The sequence below is a fragment of the Charadrius vociferus genome, unplaced genomic scaffold (genome assembly GCF_000708025.1).
Source record: "Charadrius vociferus isolate BGI_N301 unplaced genomic scaffold, ASM70802v2 scaffold161, whole genome shotgun sequence".
NCBI classification, from domain to species: Eukaryota; Metazoa; Chordata; class Aves; order Charadriiformes; family Charadriidae; genus Charadrius; species Charadrius vociferus.
The window spans coordinates 1,868,095-1,890,997 of NW_009646928.1; the positions used below are offsets into that span (position 1 = coordinate 1,868,095).

The following is a 22,903-nucleotide window of genomic DNA, read 5'->3' on the forward strand; positions in this document are numbered from 1 at the left end:
TCTGAAAAAGATACCTTTTCCAATTGGCTTCATTCGCGTCTAGAACAAACTCATTCACACATGGATTTATTTGGAAATAAGTGTGTGTAGACTAATGCACTAAGAAAAGTTTAGTGGAACTCTACAAAAGATGTTTCATTTTACTTTTCAGTGTAATTTCCCTGTTTGGATTTTCAGAACTGCTAGAAATAATCACTTGTAGATAGACTGCTTTCTGTATTCCTGCCTGCTTTTTTCTTTGAGAAGCTACAGGTAACTATATAATTTTATGTATAATGCCTTAGAATCCGCAAGAATGACGCATGCAGGAGAATTTGGGGATTATTGACACGAATTACATAGACTGGAATGCTTGTAGGATGTTTTGGGTAAAAGTACTTGCTGCGGTTCATAAACATTATTGGCATCTAGCTCTGAGTAAATCTTATATCATGTACAGCTTGTACTGGCTCTGTTAGAAGGTATTGAATAGAAGAAAGGATAATACACTTGTCCTAAATCCATTACTTCTCCCATTGTATTTTTATTAAAGTCAGTGAGCAAGGGAATTGTAAGAGATTAGACATTGTTTTGTGCCGCAGAGGAGCTCATTGTCACTCCAGTTGCTGCAGTACCTGACTTGTTCTCTTTCTTGCACCCAGCTGCTACAGCTTATTTAAGCACTTAATACAATTGAAAAACATGATCTAACCTTTTTTTTTTAAACTGCAAAATATGTCTTTAATTGTCCTTTAAAAATACCACTGCTTCTCAACATTGTTTTTACAATAAAAAGTAAGAATAAAAATTCTTATTTTGTCACTTCAGCCTCACTCTTCTAAATCGCCAGAAAACCTCCAGGAAAAACAGAGAGCTGAGGCTGTGCTAAATAGAACTGAAAAAGATGTCCAAGGAAAGCCATGAACGGAAGGACTGAGAGCACGGTGCACACCGTACACCTTGTGTCAACAAGGAAATTGGTGTGCACAGAATAAATTGATTTTGGTGCAGCACAGTTTAACTAGTTATGAGTATTTTTTACTTCAGATAGCATAGTTCTCTATCTGTATCTGAAAAACCATCAAATCTATTTTGAAGGCCATAAGGAATACTACTTATTATCTAGTTTGATCTCTTGCATATCCCAGTTTAATTCTGACAGTTGTGGTTGAAATAAAATGTATCTCTTAAGGGAAAAAATTAACATTTATTTAAATGTTTTCTAGCTAGAGATAAATTACTGTAAATTGCATAAGCTGTGCCAGTGATTCATTATCTTTACTGTTTAGAAACAAGACACAGCTTTAGACTGTTTGTCAAGCTTCAACTCTCAGCCATTTGATTTCTACATGCTAGTGTGAAAAACCCCGTACTATGTTTTTTGTTAATTACATATATATGAAATGCAATAAGAATAAAAGCATAAGATTTAAGCACACTGCATCTTCATGTAAAAGCACTTATTCAAAACCTTTTCTTTTTCTCATGTTTTTCAGTATTTCAACAGATTAAATGTAGAATTATTCACATTGGACAGTAGCCTATTTATATACTCAAAGTTTGTATTAGTCTTTTAGTTACAGTACAGTTCATTTGTTTGCGACCCTCAAGTCTTCTCAGTCACTCTCACAAGGGGGAAGTCCTCCACCTGGTAAATACTGTATCCACCCTCCCTTGTCCCCCACCCAACAAGTGTATGAACTTGAGTTTATTGTGTTGGAAAACCTTGTTTGCTTGAACTAAATCTGTTTCTCAGTTCTGGTCACTACACACATGATTCACATTGTTAGTAATTTACTGTTCTCAGAGTCTGTGTCATTTATGTGGTCTTTTTTTAGGCTGTTGATGAAAGATGATAACTAGTGAAATGCAAATAATTTGTTTGGAAAGCCACCAGAAACACAGTCATTGGATTTTCTGTTTACAGTTACATTCTGAGACCTGCTGGTTAGGTGGTGTTGACTGTGTTTAGTGTATGCAATGTTTTTTGAATTAAATACCTTACATCACCGAGCCAGATTCCTTAGGGAAGTCTGAATATATTAATTATACACTACTGCCTTCATTAGTGATATGCAATGCTGTTGGACTTCTGAGTGAAATGAGGGGAGCTAACTAAGAGCTACAGATAACATTCTAGGTACTCCTTATAGCTTTTCTGAGGAGCAGAGCAGTGAAAATGATAGAATTTTGGACAATTGAAACATTTTACCGAACAATATTTAACTGGTTTTGAAGTGTTTACCGGCAGCTGGTCAGTTATTACATCTTTGAAGTTTTGAAGGGAATGGATGAGGTGCTGAGAAACACTCCATACTTCCTAGAAACATCTCCCTTGGTGGGGGGAAAAAAAAAAGCCTACTGTACTCACAGTTACTCTCTGGAGTAGCAGAGACTTTTGCACTGCCTGCAGGATCACAGAGAATTCACTTGCACTTTGAAGTGTGAAGTGATAATCCTCACAACTGCTTACTTCTTTATTAAATTTGCGGAAGTTAATTACATGCCCTGCTAATTTACAACAAAAAACTCACAATTCTCTGATGCCAAGTAGGCAAGTGAGTTTTCCAAGCTTCAGTTTAGTCCCTCATGCTGTAAGAAGAATTTGGCATTGGCACACATTATTGCTATCATCCATCCAGACAGTTTATTAATGTATGCACATTTTTCTACACCGTAGTGTCTCATGAGCATGTCTTGATAAACCTCCTAAATACAATTTAAATGTATTGCTTCATAGTATTTTACACTGTTGGGACGTATTGTCAAAGTCCTGCTTAGCTTTTCTGGGTTGACTACATGCCGCCTTTGGAAAATGAGAGCAGGACGTAAATTAAAATGACTGTATTGCATATGGCTAAACATGCTAAGTATTTGCATGTGCTAAATACATTGCCAAGGATATAGTCAGAAATTAACTGATGTTTAAAACAGTGGTATTTGATATTCATGAAGTTTATTGTATTTCATATGCCTTGACAACTGTAAGTAAATTGGATTTTGGAGGGGGTTTTGGTGGCTTTTTAAATAGTGCTTGCTGTAAGGTTGCTGGCTGACAAACAGAACAAGAATACCCCTCTCATCAAACAAGAAGTGGATCATTCTGCTCGTGACAGATTGACCTCGAAGTGTGCAACTGGGGAGACCAGATCTAATGAAACAAAGTGGATCATTGCTCTGTATTCTGTTATTAAGCATCTTGGAGTTAACACGAGTAGTGATTGAATGTGTTTAAATGATTGTTACAGTGACAGTGAAGATAAAAAGGTCATTTCATGTTCTTTTACCAGGTCTAAACAGAAGCGATTAATAAAACTAAAAATGGTGCTACATGAGATATAACCTGAAAACGTGCTTTTTGCATTTATGTGTTTGTTTAGAGTATTGGGGCAGCTGAGTGAAAAATGTGGAAATAGTTGCCTTTCTTCATATTAGTATTTAATGATTTCTTGTTAGGGGATCATATTAGATCTCGTTTAAATGGGACACCACCATTGATGCAGGGGAATCTGAGTTCATCTGTCCTTTCTTTTTGTTTCTGCCTTACATTCTGCGTGGTGCAACTCCCCAGCGAGTCCATCAGAGAAAATTTTACTTTGGCTGAATAATTTTTTTCCAAATTTTTTCTTTATGTCTTACTGCCTCACCAGCTTCAGACTTAAATGCTGTATTTGCTTATAAGTTTCCATCCTTTTATCTAAAGAAAGTTTTCCAATAACTTGCCACCTTCTCTGTAAAACCAAAATAAAATTGCAAGTATCCAGCTGTCGGTTCTCCCCAGTGTATTTAGCTGTTGGTCAGCCTTCCCTGCAGAAGTTTGCCACGTAATTGCTCCTTTAGCAGTACAGCTGCAAACAGCATCTAGTCAGGTACTTAAATGAGAATTCTGGAAAAATTAGGTCTGTACCAAAATAGGTTTAGGTGTGGCACTGTAGGTAGCAGGTGAATGTGTAAGAGAAGTTCTGGTTGACAGCTGTGTGCTTAGATAGGCTTTAGAAAGAGCAAACTTTATTTGCTGCGTTGATGCTTGAAATTTTCTGGAGGTTCTGCATTACGTAGCTACCTTTACAGTGTGATTAAAAAGCATTTCATTGCTGCTTAAGCCTAAAAGATTGCCTTTGATAACTTATAGTATAATGTTTTTTCTGACAATTTTTTATCGACTCCAGTTTAAATGTAATAATGCGTTGCCTTTGTGGGGGAACTGTAATGCTGAAAGCCAGGTGGCAGGTAGGAGCCTACAGAATTAGTTTAAAACCTGAAATAATGTGTAATCGGAATTCCTTCACTGCTGAACAGGAGTCTCGGAGATTGTGTAGATTTTTATGTATCTATTTAAACAAAAGCTGCGGATAAGGAAAGCAATTCTACCAATAGGTACTTTTAAGATCCTTATCTTGTTTATACTGATTAATTAAAAATTAAAAAGCAGATAGGGTTAAAGATAAGATGGTACCACTGTTTTCTTTTTTATGTGTAATCTTGTTGCATGTCTCTACATAAGCTGTTCTGGCCACTCATCATAGTAACCAGCTGGGCCATTTCACCTGCTGGAGCCATTAAAGAGGACTCTCTCCCCCTAGATTAATCCCCTCCGACATTAGTTTTTTGCTCTGACAACTGGAGCAGGCATTCAGAATTTGCAGGTGGCCAGTGTGACGCACATAATTGCCTACAATTTTAGGCAATGAATAAAAATGGTCTACATTACTTGTCAAAGGTTGTATATGCAGTGCCAAGTGAGATCTATGGGAAGCCTTTTAGGGTTTAAAGAACAGTTAATAGCAAAGCTGCACAGTGCTTTTTTAATCATAATGCATTTGTAATATAGCACTTTGATCTTCTCCTTGTAGGAAATGGTGTTATATTAGCCACTTTTAAACATTTATGAGTGAAATTCAGTTATAGGAGAGTAAAAATGATTATTCTTAGGCAGAACATGTTAGATTTCATTAAAAGTTTTAGCTCGCCCCTTCCTTGTTAAAGTCTGTGGGGAGTCCTGTTCCTGGAGGGTTTCAAATCAGGATCTGAAGATTTAGAAGAGCTTTTTCTTTGTTTTTCCACTAAAGCAACTGCAAGACTGGAAAAGACTGTAGTAAATACTGATGTTATTTGTGGCTGTTTATAAATGTACTTCAAATGCATAGCTTTAAGGGCAAAAAAATCTTGTGTGCTCAACGATTCAGGGAACGTTTCCTTGTATTTTCAAGATCTTAATACTTGGTTGCGCCAATTATAACCTAAAAAATGCATTATTTAAAGCATGATCATAAATTATCTACGACAAAAAATAGGCGACTCTAAAATGTACTACTCCTAGAAGAGCCGAGTTTGACCTTTCAGACCCAAGAGCCTTTTATTAACACCTGCCTGTAAGGAGAACCGTGCCACACGCAGCTTTCGGATTCACGACCACAAAACTGATGAGGAAAGGCTTGAAGGGTTCAGTTTGTGTCACTTGCTGTTTGCCGTTTCCATTTCACAGATGATTAATCTTTCTGTGAAGAAAGGCCAGAGAAACAAAGCACATTGGGCTCTTCCTGCAGTTACTCCTTCTGAATGCACACTAGCTTGCTAACTAAAAGGCCTTTAGATTTCCTGCCGAGAGAGATGTTCTGAAAGTGAATGCAGCTGGTTGGAGGTCACCAGTGCAAGGCTCTTGCCATTGTGTAATGGAGGCTTTGGCAGGTTTCATTTTGGGGGGGAGGGAGAAGGTGTTGGCGAAAAATTAATGCGGAATAAAAAGGGCTTTGGCCATTTGAATTAATTTCTTGAAGGGTGGATCATCAATAATAGGCTCAATTTCTTTTGCTCACAATTTAGAAAAAAAGATATTTGCTGTGTTTTTTCCCACCCATTCCCTTTTCTTAATGGCATGTTTGTATTGTACGTGGTCTCTCCCGCTGGATGCTGAAATGTTGCGTCTTACTGAGTTTGAAAAGCAATCCAAAATATACTGATTTTTACATTTTACGAGCTCTGCTAATTTTCGTGGTGGCGAGAGATGATACTTGAGTATTGTGTGTTTAACTTCCTAATTATGGGATTTGTATCGCTTTAATAATTGATATTACTCTTTAGTGACTTTTAAAGCAGCATTTTCTATTTTTCTGGGAGAGTAGAAATTTTGTTTTAAAAGGTATTATCTCGTTTTTAATTTGTGTGTATGTTTTGAATCTGAATATATACATGCCTTGTTTATGGAAGAGAATGGTCTGATATCCAGCTGAGTTTTTGACTTTGTTTTTTCTTGATCTTGCGTAGGATGTAATGTGCAAAATCAAGACATGGGTAATAGATGAAAAGAAAGCTGTCCGCTTCTATCATGATTGGAATGACAAAGAGGTAGGCTATAAATATTATCCCATGAATTGATTTCTAATTTTGCTACCTGTTACTGTCTTTTTTTAAAGTTGTTGGTTTTTTTTTTAGATTATTCATAGTGTATTGAATGTTAATTTATCAGCCGGTTCTGTATTTATTGGTGATCTAAATATTACACTTTAATTCCGATGCCTTCTCAGACATGCTATGAGGAAAATGGTCATAAAATTAATTCCAGTTGGTATAACTTGTTTTTAAAATTCTCCTCCTGTATTTTCACTTCTAGATTGATGTTTTGAACAAACATTTGTTTTTTACTTCAAAACCGATGATCTACTTGGTTAACCTCTCTGAAAAAGACTACATTAGAAAGAAAAACAAGTGGTGAGTGCGTTCAGGTTAAATATCTAAATTTATGTTTCTATTTCACATTTTTCATTGGTGAATAATTCCTTGTGCATTAAGATCGCCAAGGATATTAATTAAAATAGGAATAAAAACTAACGTTGCACTTCCGTTACTTGTTACGCTCCCATTGACATGCTGCTTGAGTACAATGCATATGGCAAAACCCTGAATGAAAGTGGAGAATAGAAAAGAATAGGGTTTACTTCCTTAATGTTTTTACATGAATCCATTAACTGTGAAGAAAATAGATTTGATTTAGAAGTACTGATTTAAATAAACATATGGTTTTATCATATTATACAATGCTGATTGTCTGAACAACATCTTTTTCATTCCAAAGGAATGGATTGAATGCCAGAGGACTAAAGCTATGTGAGTTGCACAGAAATCTTTCGAACTGTGGCAAAATTGCCCATTTTAACAGTACTCTTCTATTTGCAGTTGGGTGCCTGGCTTTCTTGCCACTGCTTGCACTTTGCTTACGGTTTACAGGCCTGTTTTGATGGGCTTTAATGCCATGAACAGCACAGGTTTTGGTGAAGTATTCCTGACATCAATATTATGACTTAAGTACATGATGGTTACAAAATCAATCTATCAGACATTCAATGAACTGGATGAAGATCCAGTCCTAACATGGTAGACATATGGTGGGAATCTGCTGTTGAGAAGTACAGCATTTAGCATGTCATTGAAAGCTCTAGATGGAATAAATATTTGGTTTGTGGAGGAGGGAACAGGTTAAGTAGTATATGATGAAGAAAAATCTATAGCAGTATATTTAGTTAAAAAAACCCAACCAAACAACAAACCTTTTCATAGTATTCAGATCTTTAAACACTGTACTTGTGAGATACTTTGAAGATGTATAAACTTATGTTTGTGAACAGATATATGCGTGTAACTCATCCAAACAAATCAAAAGTATCTAAAGCGGAATATCTGAATTCTCCTAAAGTGCACCCTCTGTTTCTCCCTGTACTTCATTAAGTACTTAGATGCACATGGTTTCAATTTTCCATTAAAAATTCTCATTTCCATATGATATCAAAGAGTGAGAAGGCTTTAAACTGAAAAATAAACATTCATAGACTGGAAGCCAAAACAATAATTAATGTCAGATGGTTAACTCCAATAAATCATTAGAATAAATTCTGTGAAATTACTGCAACTAAAACTGTCCTTTTGATACTCCAAGACATTTTGTGTTTGTATTAAAGAACAAAATTAACCTATTTAATAGCAAATCCTCTTAGCCCAAACCAGAGACTTTGGAATAAACTTCGTAACCAATGTAATAATGTAAGCTTTTCATATTTGGTCAAATTTTATAATTTTAAATTAATTTGTTCCTTCTTGTATGTTTTTTGGGTATGACAGTTTAAACATTAGAAGTCATTCTACCCAAGGAAGTCAAAAATCAGGATGGTAGTATTTGCAGTGTTACTGTCAGGTGATATTTTTTTCAAAGTACAAATGTGGAGGTTTCCTAAGGTTCGCTATAACAGTACAGACGTGGAAGTTTATGTGAAAATGGATGAGTCTGTTTCCCTGTCCAAAAAGGATCCTCACACCTGTGTTTGGATGATTACAGGTAGAACTCACTGGCTCTAATTGTACAGTAAATACCATTTCCCAGACCCTAATGGTAGACAGACTACTTAGGAGACGCCAGTCTGTGATTTAGCTGTCGCCAGTCACCCCATGTTTTTTGTGAGACTAGTTGTGATGATGACATAGTTAAACCCAATTGAAAGCAAATCTTTGTATAAATTGCAATTTTTAATTTGTAAAAAATCAGATGTTTGAGTTGAGGAGTCATATAATGAAATGGTTTAACTGTTTCTGTTACAATTAATGATTTAGTTTTTTAAAAGTATACCCAGATCTCATGGATGTGAGTGTAATTGTAGCTGAAAGATCAAAGCCTGGGTAGCTGAGTGATGTTCCAGAAGAGAATTTACCACATAGCCATTTTCAGTACAGTTTCTGCCTCCTGCTGTTCCTATTTTCCCTCAAGCTAGCCATTGACTACCCCCTGTGCATCCCTGCTCGTAAAAAATGATTGAGGAAGTATTTGTCATGTATTTATGAGTGGGAAACATTGTGTGATAGGGAAAGGCATCTACTAGAACCAGAAAGATTGCCATTTTCTTTCATTCAGCCACTCTGCCACAGCTTTAAATCCTCTGTTTATGCAACATAGCTTTTATATTTAAGAGCAGAATAAATGTTTTCTATGAAGGATGCTAACGGTAGGCTTTTGTCATTTGTGTGGTGCAAGCAGATGTAAATGATTAGAATATATTTTACTCTTAGATGCCACTTAATTTGTGATTTTTGTTATTATTTTGAGGGGTAGAGGTTCATATTTGAAATGCAAGCCACATTTAGACTAGTCGTTCGACTTGAAAAAGTATTTCTGAGCTTAATTCATAATATAACTACAACAAAAGTAAGGTTAATGCAGGAAACGCTCAGCAGTAAAACGTTTTCAGAAGACTTTTACAACTATAGAAGTGTTTAAAACAGCAAAGGAGAGGTGAGGCTTTTTGATTGTGGGTGGAGAGGAAAACTAAAATTGTCTTTGTTTTACTGGGTCACTCTCAGAATTAATGAACATTTTAATTGTTAGTTAAAACACACTTACATTTAAGTGCTAACATGTTATTTTTCAATCCAAGAAAAGAAGAAAACACTGTGAAAGATAGGACTATTGTGTGTTTGAGTAGGTGTATTGACCTTTTGAAAGATGTAAAAACTGGAATAGCTCCAAGCAGTTACTTGCTGGTTTTAACAATGTTGAATTAGTCATTCAGTTGATTTATGATTAAGACCTAGCCCCTGAAGAGAAGCTGACATGGCAGCTGTGTTAGTCGCACTTGTGTTATGATCAGATGACAGTAATCATGATGTTGGATGGGGGAATCCACCGAAACCATTCTTAGTACATATTGCTGTGCTCTAAATGAATACTTAAGCCCTTCTTTTAATAATTCCTAATGGTTTTTATATGGATCTAGTACCTTAACATGGTATACGTGTATTCGAGTTTTACCATGAAAGCCTAAATAAGCCTATTAATTTTCAGTTAAAAATGCGTTCTGAGTCACAAGATGTCACATAAATCCAGGACGTGAGGTTTATCAGCCCTTTACCTAATTAAAGGTTTACATTTTAGTCTTGCTAAAGAGGGTGCTTTTAGCGGGCCATAATATGGATTCCAATTATGAAATATACTGAGCTAATTAATGAGCGGATGCAGTGGACCATGGTTAGCATACTGTTCAGTTCAGTATTTTGGACTTATTCTTTGCAGTGAGCACCAGGAATGCTGTATGTGTCAAAGCTGCATAGGCCGATCTTTTAACTCAACTTCTCAGGTCTAAACAAGTGAATTTTTTCATCCTGTGTGTAGGCTGTAATTTACAGATCTGATTAAGATGCTGCTGAAGATTTTCTAATATCTATAGCATTGTAACTAAGCCATCTGAGACTTGGTACGGATTTTTGAATGTTGCTTTCTCTAATATAATTCAGACTTGTTGAGTATCCAAATGTGTGCTAACGTTTTCAAGGGGCTGTTTCTCAAAATGTTATGGTAGGCACTCGTTAACAAAATTAAGTTGGGCATTGATGGGATACGGTACCTCTCTTACCTATCTTACTCCTCTGTATTTAGAAAGGTGGCATATATATAATAATTAATAACATTTTCCCCTGTTAATTTTTATAGCATTTTTAATGTTCTTAAGCTAGAAGAGGCATAATTAAGTCAGATGAAAGGTCTGTCTTTTCTGGTATCACGTTTCTGACAGGCCACGAACAGATGTCCAGGGAAGATGATAGGAACAGATTAAGCTTACGTCCAGCTTCTTGCAATCTGTTATTGTAGACCTGACTAAGCCAGATATTATATACTTGTGGTTAATAATTTTTGACTGATGTTTATTCTATGAATTTAGCCATTGACCTTTTGAACCCGAGTATACTTTTGGCATACCAATATCCTGGAGCAGGGACTTCCACAGTTTAACTATGTGCTATATGGAGAAGTACTTCCTTATGCTTGTTTTGGATCTGCCACATCATAATTTCATTTGATGCTTCTTAGATCTTGTAGTATGAGAGTGAATAATCCTTTTCTATTCATCTTTTCCATATTGCTTCAGATGTTCCAAATATTAAAAAAAAAGGGGGAGGGGAATCTGACATGAAGAAAGAAATATCAAGGAAGACTCAGTAGGCTTGAGTATGAATTAATCTGCTTCGCTCAGTCTTTCATTTTTAAACTAGTTGGGAAAGAAAGTTACTATCTGGTGGTAAATGGAGACTTGGTGTTCTTGGTTGTATTTCTGTGGATACATGCTCAGTGGTAGCATAGATCTAGTAGTTGTGTGTTCACAGTCTCAGCAAAAGAGCAAGGCAATGTCATGTGCTGGTAGAGCAACAGGATGGTGACAGAAGAAGAAATGCTATCCACAAGGGTTTAATGGCTTCAGTGCACTTGTTAAAAACAAGAAAAGAAAACAAAATTTGAAAGAAACTCAAAACAAAAAACCACTCCTATACTCCCAAACCTCCCCTTCACCCTTAAATAATGTCTAATTTTAGAGTCCTGGAGGTACTATTTTTGTATGGACTCATCTTAAATTGCTTAGCAATAAATATTTGATGTCTACTTAAAAAAATACTAGACTTCCTTAGCATTTTACCTGTGTTTTGGTTTGAGACCTTTCAAAAGACATTTTAAAAACCAAAAGAAAGATAGATTCATGGAAATGGTATTATTAACGTGACATACCTTGGAGCAAAACATGATTTAACAAGCAGTATAAGGGTATGTATATTTAAGAATCATAGTAAATACAAAGGAAATAATATTAAGGGCAAGAACAGCTGCAGGCCAGCTCCATCTCTTTTTACAACTAGATATATAGTGACTCAATAAAAGCGTGAAACATCTCCATCATAGTCTCACTGAAACACAATCTCCTTTCACTATCCAAGCTTCAACCCTTTTCAAATGCTGTCTGAAATAGATGAACTTTGCAAATTTTACTAAAACCAAAAAAAATCCCATTTAGACCAAATACTTAAAAGTCATTCCTCTTCTAAAAGGAGGGAGGCTGCTGTTAATGAACCTCTGCAGTGCAGAGACAACCAGAATTACATCACTTAGAGCAAACAGTTATTTGCAAATACTAGTGTATTAGTCCTGTAACAAGATACCTGAGTGAGGGCAGAATGCAGTTTTCACTACCTTCAACTTCTGAATTACATCTATTTTCTGAATTACATCAAGTGTATATTTAAATATACTACAGGTCATACAGTCATGGATGTTTAGGCAGATAAATTTTATTCTTATAAATATATTTGAGAATGTATTTGATGTACAATCCTTTAAATCATAATTATAAGTTGTAATGCCATCGTAGGATTGAGATGTTTTTTTGACATAGCTGCTTAATGATTTTTAAGGCTGTCTTCTCTGCTGACAGATTTGGAAAATTACAATTTTTAAAATATGTTGCACTTCTTTTCCCTGCCTTACAACTGAAATGTTTTAAAAAAATATTAAAAGATTATTTGTATTGTCTGTGTGTAAATGGAGTTTTGCATACACAAGTTGTAAAGTCAGATACTCAAAATTAACAAGATTCAGAATTTAGGCTTCCTGTTGCACCTTTGCTGCCTGATTGAGCTCGGATTGTTTTAACGAGAGGATGGCATATGTTTTCCGTTGAGCACTTACCTACTGTAGTAGGGGATAGTGTATGCTGTTTGCTTAATAAACAGTTATTCTTTATTATGACTTATACAAATTAGTTAATGAATGCAAATTAATTTATCCTCCATCAATCTAATGACAGTGTCTTTTTTTTCCAGCACCTTTGCCTGACATTGCCAGTTGCCTTCTTGTAGTCTTCTGTCTTACCAATTCCAGTGACTTTTCAGTTGTTCTGTCTGCCCCAAACTTTTTTCCCCACCCTTTTCATAGCTGACGTGTTCTCCTTAGGTCTTTGCCAGATTGTCTCTCCCTCTTCTCCGATTTCATCCCATTCTTGCTGGCTTAGTTCCAGTCCAGTCCTTTGGTCTGGATGATTTCTTTCACCAGACTTCCTGCTTTGCTTTGCTTTCCTTTGCCTCCCCCTCTGGAGTCCCCCACCCGTTTGAATGTGAATACATACTGTTTGGGTAACAGCAGGTGTTGGGGACATGTCTCTAAGCATGGGGAAGATGGGTCCTTGCTCTCAGCTCCAGTGTGAAACCTCGCCCCAGACACAAAAACACCTTCCAAGAAAAGTCCAGTTTCACTCCAGTGCTCTGCTTGCATGCGGGCGCTGTGGATTATAGAAAGAGATTAAATTGCTGAGACTCCTCAGTGTTAAATTCTAGCAGTTTTGCTACTGAGGATGTGGATTTCTGATTTGAATGGACTTTCACACAAATGCAATGGTTTATCTCTGACACTGAGTTTGCTCTGTGCCAAAAAAGTCTTGGCTCCTAAGCATTAGGACAGTAATATTTTTCAAATAAAATGTTTCTGGGATGTTTTAAAAAATGGGCAATGCTGTGTGGTGAAGCTGTTTTCAAAAATTTCGGTCTGGTTTCAGTCAAAATTTTCACCTGGTTACAACATGGCACTTATAAATAGCTAAAGTGTAGGTTGCAAGGTCAGGAAGTAAAGCCTCAGTAATTTACCAGTCTTGAAACTGGTAAAAAGGGGGTGGTGGTGGAGGGGAACCTCCTGGTTTTTGAGAAGGCCTGTCCGGGACAGATAAAGGTAGGTTGAAGATATTCTTCCAACTCATCAAAGGCTGCAGACTGTAGAGAGCAGGATGACCGGAGTGATGACGAACGGTTTCTGCAATGTGAGTGATACTTGACAGCCCAGCATACCACAACACGGAACACCAGCCCAACGCAGCCATACCCCAGCGAGCCTCTCATGTTCTCCGAGAGCGTCCGTGTGCATCAAGCTGATTATACTATCAGACTAAGGCAAAAAACCTATGTATTAACACCTCATATCAGTACGGCTGTGCTGAATGAAAGCAGCTATAGGTAACTTCTCAGCTTCATTGCCGTGTGTATGATCTGTCTTACCAGCTGCATGTCATACCAAACCTTCTTTTGAACAATTCAGCTGTGCTTTCCATCTTCTGTTCCTTTTCTTCTTCTCTATCCAGATGCTCTTCTTGGTGTTTTTTATTTTTTTTTTTCCTGTCATCACTGTAATTTCTGAGCTGTTTATACACAATTCTGTGGGTGCAGTTGTAATGTTGAACAACCGCAGCTTTGAGTTTGGATGCTCCACGAGATTTATAGTGGGCTTGTGTAGTCTTACAGATTGCTACCTGCTAATTATACTGTTTTTAATCTGCCATGGAAGTTCGGAGAATCAAGTAATTTCTGTGATATTTTATTTAAACACTTGGATTTTTGTCAGCAAAATCTAAAGCAATAGATGCTAGCTTTCAACAAGCAGAAACTTAACTACTTGTACAGTTACCAAAACCTGTGCAGGGCAAGAAGGGGCATCTTTATTTGTATATACTGTCTGAACACTTTAGAAACTTTGTTTCTTTCTGATCTTCATTGGAATTGGAACTTTTCAATAAATATTTTTGTCACCTTTATAAACACGTGCTACGTAAGATACATAGCATTAGGGGAGAGAATAATGTGGCACTAGATTTCAAAGTAATTACACAACTTTGCTTCGTTCCATGTATAGATAACATGAAGAGAGGGACTTACACAGAAAAATGGTATGTGGTGACATTGTCAAAGACAATGATGTGAACTTTGTTGCAAAATCATTGCAATGTGACACGTTCCTGACTCTGGATGCATCATGAGGTACAACATCCTTTTCAACCTTCAGTCTGTTTAGAACTGAAGAATGCTTAAACTGCTCAGAAACAAACCTGAGATGCAGAGATATGTCTGAGTATAGATTTCGTTACTGCTTAGTGGATATGGAGAAAGCAGACAGTAATAAATAACGGCTCTTCGTTCTCCAAGTATGGTGTGCAAAGGGATTACTTCAATTTTCTGCTACTTTTCACTGCCAGGCTTTGGGAAGGTTGTGCGTTAATGCCTTGGTTTTCTTTGCTATTTCCCGAAAAGTGTTGGTGCTGGTGAAGTTGTAGACAAAATGTTTTTGGGAAATGTTCTCTACTTTAAAATCAAATTACCCAATAAAAATATTAATATTGTCTAGTACTTGCATATTTTTTTTCTGGAATTGTATCAGCGATTTATCTCCTGAATGATGTCTGCAAAGAAACTGTTCTGTTAGCCTTCTTTTTCAAAGGCTTTTCAAATGTGCTTGGAGTGATGGAGTGATTTTAAGTGTATGTTTTATCTAGTTGTGGTCTTTCACTGAACGCTGCTGTCGCAGGCTTAGCTGCCTAAGCAATGTGCTGCTTGCTTGCCTGAATGCAGATTTCTAGTTCTTTGAATCAGTTCTTCTTTAGAATGATTCCCTCTTATTTATTGTAGGTTAGGGCATAGCTTTTGACAATGTATAGTTTGATATAGTTTTTACTATGTTAGTTTTACTGGCAACTAAATGAGTTTGGGGGATTTTCAGTAGCTTGATATCTTTTTTGATACTCTAAAAGTGAGATTTTAAGCTTCAGAGTGTCTCATCTTGCTTTTTATAGCTTATGTTTCTACATTCAGACTAGCTTCTATTTAGGAGAATAGGCATTTCTGTCTCGTATTGCTCCAAGCCAGTGAAGTCTTAAACATGGAAATAGAAAATGTGGAGGAGAAACAATGTTTTTCTCACTCATCTTTGCTAAAGGATGGAAGAAAGGGGAAGGGTAAGCAATTTTAAGAACCCAGCTGTTATATTGAGGACCAGATTCTGTAATTTACAGTATGTCCTAGTCCAGGTTTGTTAGTCCTGAGCATCATCAACACAACCTCATCAACAGGTCCGCAGGGATTTTGGAGGAGACAAGGGTGCTAACCACCATATCAGTGCTGTCATCTCTCTACAATATCATTACCTCAGATGCAGATTTCAAATCCTGCTTCCAATGGTAAATAGTTCAGTAGTGATTTCATTCTTACTCATTTTAAAGTAAAGCTGTTTGACGGCTCATGTAAGCCTGTAGATGTTTGTGTCAAAATCCCTTTCATATTTTAAGTTCCTGATAAGAAACATTGTTACTAATGAAGTAGAACACTTTTTGTTGCCTTACTCTTCTGTGTTGTCCATATTACAAGCACAGCCACATTAACTGCAGTGATTTTCAGATATAATATTGATGAGAGAAAGAGAAGTGAGGTGAAATAGTCTACTCAATTAAATTTCCCAGGGATAAAGATTATTCTTTGATAGAAAGTGACTGTCTAAATCTACTTGGAGAAGAGAAGCTCTGTTCTGCTGCATTTTTCTGTTTATTGTTGACTTATAAAAATCTTTTATATCTCCTTTGTGATGCAAGTTACAAAGATCCAATCACACTTCTCTCATTGCAGTTAAAATGCTATCTGCTAATACGCTGTAGCTGAATCCAGTTACCACCTTCTGCATATTTGAACCTCAGGAGAATTTTAACAGGGCAAGAGGGGTAGAGACTGTTCTACGTATGCCATGGTTTGGTTTATGAGCTCAAAGAATAACTTGAATTTATCCCATTAATAAGCAGGTCTTATCCTAGAAAGTAGGCGGTTTTTTTGTTTTGTGGGTTTTTTTGTTTGTTTTTTTTTTTTTTTTCCAAATAAGGGGGGGGTGTGTGTTGCCCTTCTTTGCTTTACAAAACAGCTAGTAGAGAATTGTGCAAGATATTATTGATAGTAGTTTTTTATTCTGACATTATTTTATATTAATACTTCTTATTACTTATTAATTTATTGAACCCTGTGCCTTTCAGAACGAATCAGCATTGTTAGTCTGTCTTTGTCAAATAAACAGCATAAAAATAGCAGTTTTGCATAGTCCATAAAGCGAATAAGTTACTCTTTCAAATCAAAGGGAAAATAGATACTATGGGTGTGTGTCTTCGGCTTTTAACATCTGTTGGGACATTATTATTATATCTGACATAGCATTTAAAAACCACCAGTTATTTTTGTGTGGTTCCTATTGAGAATTTGGAAGACAGAGAGGAAGACTGTTGAATGACTGCAGAGAGGTGAGTGGCTGTGGTCTCACTTGGTGCGATGGGAGCAGTATGTGTAGCTCCTTCTCTGTGTTAGGATCTGTTACCTCCGTGCTGCTTGTAACTGGTGGTTTTTGAGAGGAAAGACAGTCTTTCATTCTCATGGTAGACGTATCAACAGTTGTAATAACTGGCAGATGAGCTTTCATTTTAGCAATTTTTTTTTTTAAGCAAACGACCCTGTGGTAATATTGTCTCCTATTCTGAAATAACAAGAGAATTACTTGTATAGGTTTTGCAAAAACATCTGTATGGGGAAATTTGGATTGAGCATTGTAATCAGTATCACTGTAAACAACGTCCAAATTAGTAAGTAACTTTCCTTTCATAATCTGTTACTCAGTAGCGTGTCTGATTTGCAAACAAATACATGTATGTACCTCTACAATTCTGCTTATTGAATTTTTCTGTCTGGATCATCTTGAAATGTTTCTTGCTATCACATGGTATAGAATTCTGTTAATCTCTTTAAGTTCTCATAATTGAAATTCATTTTATTTCACCTACCATTCTTTATCTCACTGCAGTTGGTATTTCAGATATTTATGGGGTCTGGGAACAATACTCATCTTGAAATTGTTCTTCATGAATAGTCTGCAGCATCTCCATTCTCTGGGGAATATTTTATGGATTATTACTCTGTTTTCTACAAATAAGGGCTAAATGGGAACATCAGCTAATAAAAAATAATTTATTATAAATAGAAAAATAATGTTTAAGAAGGAAGATTCTTTTATACAATTGGAAATATAGGCTTCTGTGGCTTTGGCACCCGTTTTTCAAGTTTACTTCTTTTGCTCTGAAGTAAATTCTTAATTTCACAATTGACAGACACATTTTTCATTGATGATTACTTTGAAAATCTGATGCATTTTATTTAGGTTTTTTTTAATAGTTTTCCTTTCAATTTTGTGGTTATTTACAGCTCAATTGTATGTATTAAGTATATGGAAATATGTTTTCATTTAACTGCTTGTTTTTCCCCTTTCTAAAGTTTTGGCAGAGTATTTTATTTTCACAACTTGAATTTCTTCTAATGACTAATACTAAAGACTAATGTTCAAATGTTGATAGTCACTAGTTTTACAATGAATAGAACTATGTATCCTCATTTAAAACTAGGAATAGATGCTTCTTCATGTTTAAATTGGATAGGAGTGTTCGTAGGTTATGTATGTTTAGTGGAGGAACTGTCAAATGAGACACTTGGTATGGGTATCTTATTATCCTTTATTACCAATGCTTGACCTTAAATATTGTTTCTTTGGAGAGAAGTTAAGTAAAATAATGTTTGGGGTTTACTGTGCTCTGGCAATAGTTTCTAAATCCTGAAGAGATGTTTAGAAGATAAGTATTTGAAAAAGAATAAGTGCATGTCCTGGTTTTGTACTTCATTGAGTTGAACAACGAAAATGCATTAATCAGATTCCCTGTATATCAAGTCTCACTCTTGTTCTCATGCACTGGCACAGTGTTACACTTCTGAAGTGAAAATGTATTTAAATGCAAACAAATGGCTTTTATTGAAAAAAAAAAAAAAAGAAAGATCTTACACCTAATACATTGAAAACTTGCACAATCTTGTCGATCTAAAACATGTGATGGTTCTTCCAGCTTATGTTTTATTTCAGAGGCTCATTAAATCCATACCTGTTTTTATTTAATAAAATCTTTATGTCCCAGGATCCTCAGATTAATGAAGTGTGCGTGCATGTGCATGCGTGTTCAGTTTCCCGTAGGATTTTTTAAATTATTATTATTTAAAAATAACTTCATGGAGGGTAAATCTTTGTCTTTGGCTCCCTCTATCTGCCTGTTTCTACTTGTCTTTTTAAATTAATGCTTTTTCATAAATTGATCCATCAGGTAGATTGCAATCAGCAGATAAGATGTCTGCAAGTATTCCATATGGGCGTTTGGTAAAATAAATAAATAAAATATGGTAAAGAGATATGGAAGACTAGTAAGGAATTTAGTTATTCAAACTTAAAACCCAAGGTTAATGTCTTTCTGCTTAGGCAGTGTATTTCTGAAATATTTTTCCATTCTGGTCAAAGTCTAATTTCTGTATTAGGTTTTCCATAAAGATACAGCTATACGCTCAAAGTATATTAAACAGAAATAGTTTTAGCTACCTGTCTTGCAGTAGAGTGTGGTTGTGTGATAGCCTTTTGTTTCTGATTTCTAGTTATGCTAGTGCCCTATTGACATAGAAGGTAACTAGATTGTTCTATTAGTGATTTCTGACAAACAGAAATGATTTGATATGCTAAAGCTATTTCTGACAGAAGAGAGAAAGTTTTGACAAACATGCATGGCACAGCAAGTGTCCAATTCTAGAGAGCAAAATAAATGCAAACCACCATTATGGGGAACACAAACAGCCTGAAAGCAAGTTATCAGTAAGCAAATAATTGTTGAACTGTTATGAATGGAATAGGATGTTGAAATAGGGCATGATTGGCTGATGTTACATATGTCCTTGATTACCTTCCTTGTGCTTTTATCCTAATAAGTGACATTCTTTGTATTCCCTTGGATGGCTAGACAGTCTGACACTGAAGAAGAATAAATATTGCATGTGGTACACATTAAGCTGTCATCTAGGACAGCATTTATAAAAAGTAACTAGAAAAATTCATAAGAAATTCTGCAGTGCTACAGTTTCCTGGCTCCAGTCATAATTGTCAAAGTTCTTGACACATTCAGGTCTTCTGAAATGATTTGGGTTTACAGTTACTTGGTGTATGAATAATTATTAAGGATTCATTTTCTCTGATGATGCAGACTGTTAATGTTAGTTCTCAAAATGTTGCATTTTCATTAAAGGCCATGTAGTAATAAAAAAACCCCAAAACAAGTGTGGTGCATGTAGCTAGTCCTCTTGCAGAAATCAGAACCAGGAGATGTATATCTATAAAATAGAAGTAACTGATAAAATTAAAAAACTGTTTTTCAAATGCTGTCCTTGAATCTTGGTGGAAAATCTATTATTAGCATGCATTGTTACAGTTATTCTACTTTGGAAATAGACCTAATTTTTTTGTGTACAATACTGGTCTTCTGTTTTTCTTCACTGACTTGAAATTAAGATTCAAAAGCAACATAGCAGGATATCATAATTTCTGCAAGGGCAATGGAGGAAAACCCTTTTGAACTATCTAAGCTGATGAGTTAGTGTTTGAATGGTAATTATTTTAATGTTTAATCTTGAGAAGAGGGAAGTGTAGTAGTTACATTCTTCATACTTATAAGTCTGAATTTCTGGTGATGATTTGTATGTTGGCCAAGAAATACTCAATGGCTCCTTTGGATTTCCATGTATTTGTCTATTACCTAACACAATACCATGATGCTCTGTAGAGTTTGACACAAAATTTCACTATAAATATTTTAAAGGATTCTTACAGCTCTGTCACTGACCATGTCAGTGGAATATTTTCACTGTATACTGTGTTCATGGTATGATCTGGTTTTGCTGCATATGAAAATGCAGCCACCTTCCATTTCTGGGCACACGTCTCTCCATTGGTTACAGTATTGTCTAACTCGTGATCGTTTTTTTTAATTATTTTACTGAATTAAGAATACCCCATAAGGAAAAATAGCCTATTACCACCTCACCAAGTTACTCGAGGAGTAACATTATTTTATAGGTGACATTGTGCTTATTCTCATCCCTCTTCCAAGTAGCCTATAACTTACAAGACATCATTGTGAGTAGCTTGAAATGGGAAAATAGAGCCATTGGCTCTTTCATAAATTTGCATTTAATATTAATTGAAAAGCCCTAAAATATTTCTTAGAATAGGGTTGGAAAAAATGTGTATTTGTGGGAACAGATAAAGCTGAAACACCTGTTTAGCTTGGAGAAAGTTTTCTCCAAGTATAACACGCTCAAGTGTTACAGGTAACTGTTAACTCTGTAGACCACTACGGAGCACAAAATATTTGCCCAACTGGTAAATTGAACTGTAAGTCCCACTGTGGGAAATTGCTTTGCTGTGCTCCAAACAGCAGTTATCTTAGTAATTGTACCTGAATTCTTTTGTGGCTAATAGACAGGTGATGTCTTTCTTACCATGACAGAATTATTTTATTGCGATATTATTTATTAATTGTAAAAACTTCAGGTAAGACGTGTTCATGTAGTTTAAGATGGGCTGAGTATGATTTTTAATTGGTGCTCTGAGAGCACTGGGTTTTGAGTTGAGAACGTGCATAACCCCACATTTCACATTCTAAACCGTCGCTCACAACAAGGAGCTTATCAGAGCAAATTGTCTAGTCCATCCCCTTCCTCACTCAAAACCTAATGACCCTTTATCATCATGGTTTAGATTGCTGGACACAGATGTGAGAAAATACAAGTAATCTACAGGTAACTACAGTAGCTGCACTGATGTTCTCAGAGAACTGACTGCTGGGAAGATAAAAAGCTTCCCACAGAGCCTGTGACTTTCCAGCAGCAAAGCACATCATGAGCTCATACATGAAGTTTTATTTGCTGAAGATTCACAATAAGATGAGATGAGCACAAGAATTCAGTGAGGTTGTTAGTTGATGCACTAGTGCATGGCTTCACACTAAAACTAGAAAGTCCAACAATACCAATAATGTTTCTTTTTGAGAACATCACAAAACTACAGCTGTAATATAATATTGATGTTAATGTAGTTTGTTCATTGATAGTAAATGATCCAATGTCGTTGGACTTTTTTTTTTCTTGTTATGGAAAGTATTCAGGCAGGAAGCAAATGTTCTTTAGAAAAAAAAGCTGCTGGCTGTTGAAATACAGAGTTACAGTACGTGCTAGGTATGAAGGTAGAAGTAAAGTCTTATATGAAAAGACTTGCACATGATTGATTACCATCGTTTTTCTCATCATTTTCTGTTTTAATCATGAAGTAGATCTAAAAAAAATCTATGTATATGATTGGGTACTTTGCAAGGAAGAAGGAGGAAATAAAATATTTTTCAGATAAATTTCACATACCTTAAGGTTAAGAAGGTAATGATCTTGTTAACTATTTTTTTAAATGTAATTCAAGAAGCTGCTGTAATACAGTTGGTTTTTTATTTTTAGTGATTCAGTGAGGTTGAAATGTATCTATTAAACCAGATGGGAATGATCAATGTGAATCAATCCGTCTGCACTTTCATTCTCTTCTAAAGTAACTTCAGTATAAACACAGTTACTTAAATAGAAAAATTAATTTGGATGCTGAAATGCTTTTTTTTAATCTCTCATCACTTTTTTAATCATCTCTTAAGTTTTGGGTTTGTGAGGAGGGAGATAACATGGCACGAGAGGTACAGGTCCTCAAGAAATGAGGATCCAAAGAGGGTGGTATTAATTACTAAGCAGGCCATAAGCATTACAGTGGTGGTCTTTATGGAAAATGCTAATCCCACAAAAAGCCTAAAACCCAAGCCAAACAAACTCTCAACAGCCTCCTCCCACCCAGGAAAAAAAAAAAAAAAAAATCCCACAAACAACATCCCCCCTCCTCTGGTAGTGTGAATGTGACAATTTATGTCTGTTTTTAATTTAAGTCGTTCCATTCTCTTTGATCACCCTCAAGGCTCCACTGTTCTGTTATTGATCTTGGGGAGTTGCCCCATCAGGATTCAGTGCTGCTGGTGGTGGTGGACCTTTGAGCAAGAGCAGGCAGGGCTGGCTGTAAGGCTGTGGCTCTCAAGCTGAGCCAGTGATCATAGCAGCAGTCTCCTTCATATTCTGCTCTATTGTTGATCCTCCACAAGAGGAAACTACAAGACACTGAAAACTATATACTGTTTGCTCTTCATTGTTGCCACTTGCCTCTGTTCCACATTTTTCTGCCCATTTTCCATCTTATGCAGACTGAAATGGTGACAAGCAGAACTCCATATTGCAGAGCCCAACACACACTTTCTAAGAAATTCTTTGCGGTGATTGCACATACCTTTTGGTTCGCAGTAAAGGCATGCAGAAATATTTTCTCTTTTTCACTAGCAAATAG

At 35.9% G+C, this 22,903-nt stretch overlaps 1 protein-coding gene across 1 annotated transcript in view; it reads left to right on the forward strand.

Annotated features, from left to right (window-relative positions):
* OLA1 (Obg-like ATPase 1) overlaps positions 1-22,903 on the forward strand; it is a 99,893-nt gene that overhangs the window by 53,730 nt on the left and 23,260 nt on the right. The window contains exons 4-5 of the mRNA XM_009894540.1: positions 6,244-6,324; positions 6,590-6,687. Coding sequence (XP_009892842.1) covers positions 6,244-6,324; positions 6,590-6,687 — 179 coding nt within the window. The remainder of the gene's footprint in view (positions 1-6,243; positions 6,325-6,589; positions 6,688-22,903) is intronic.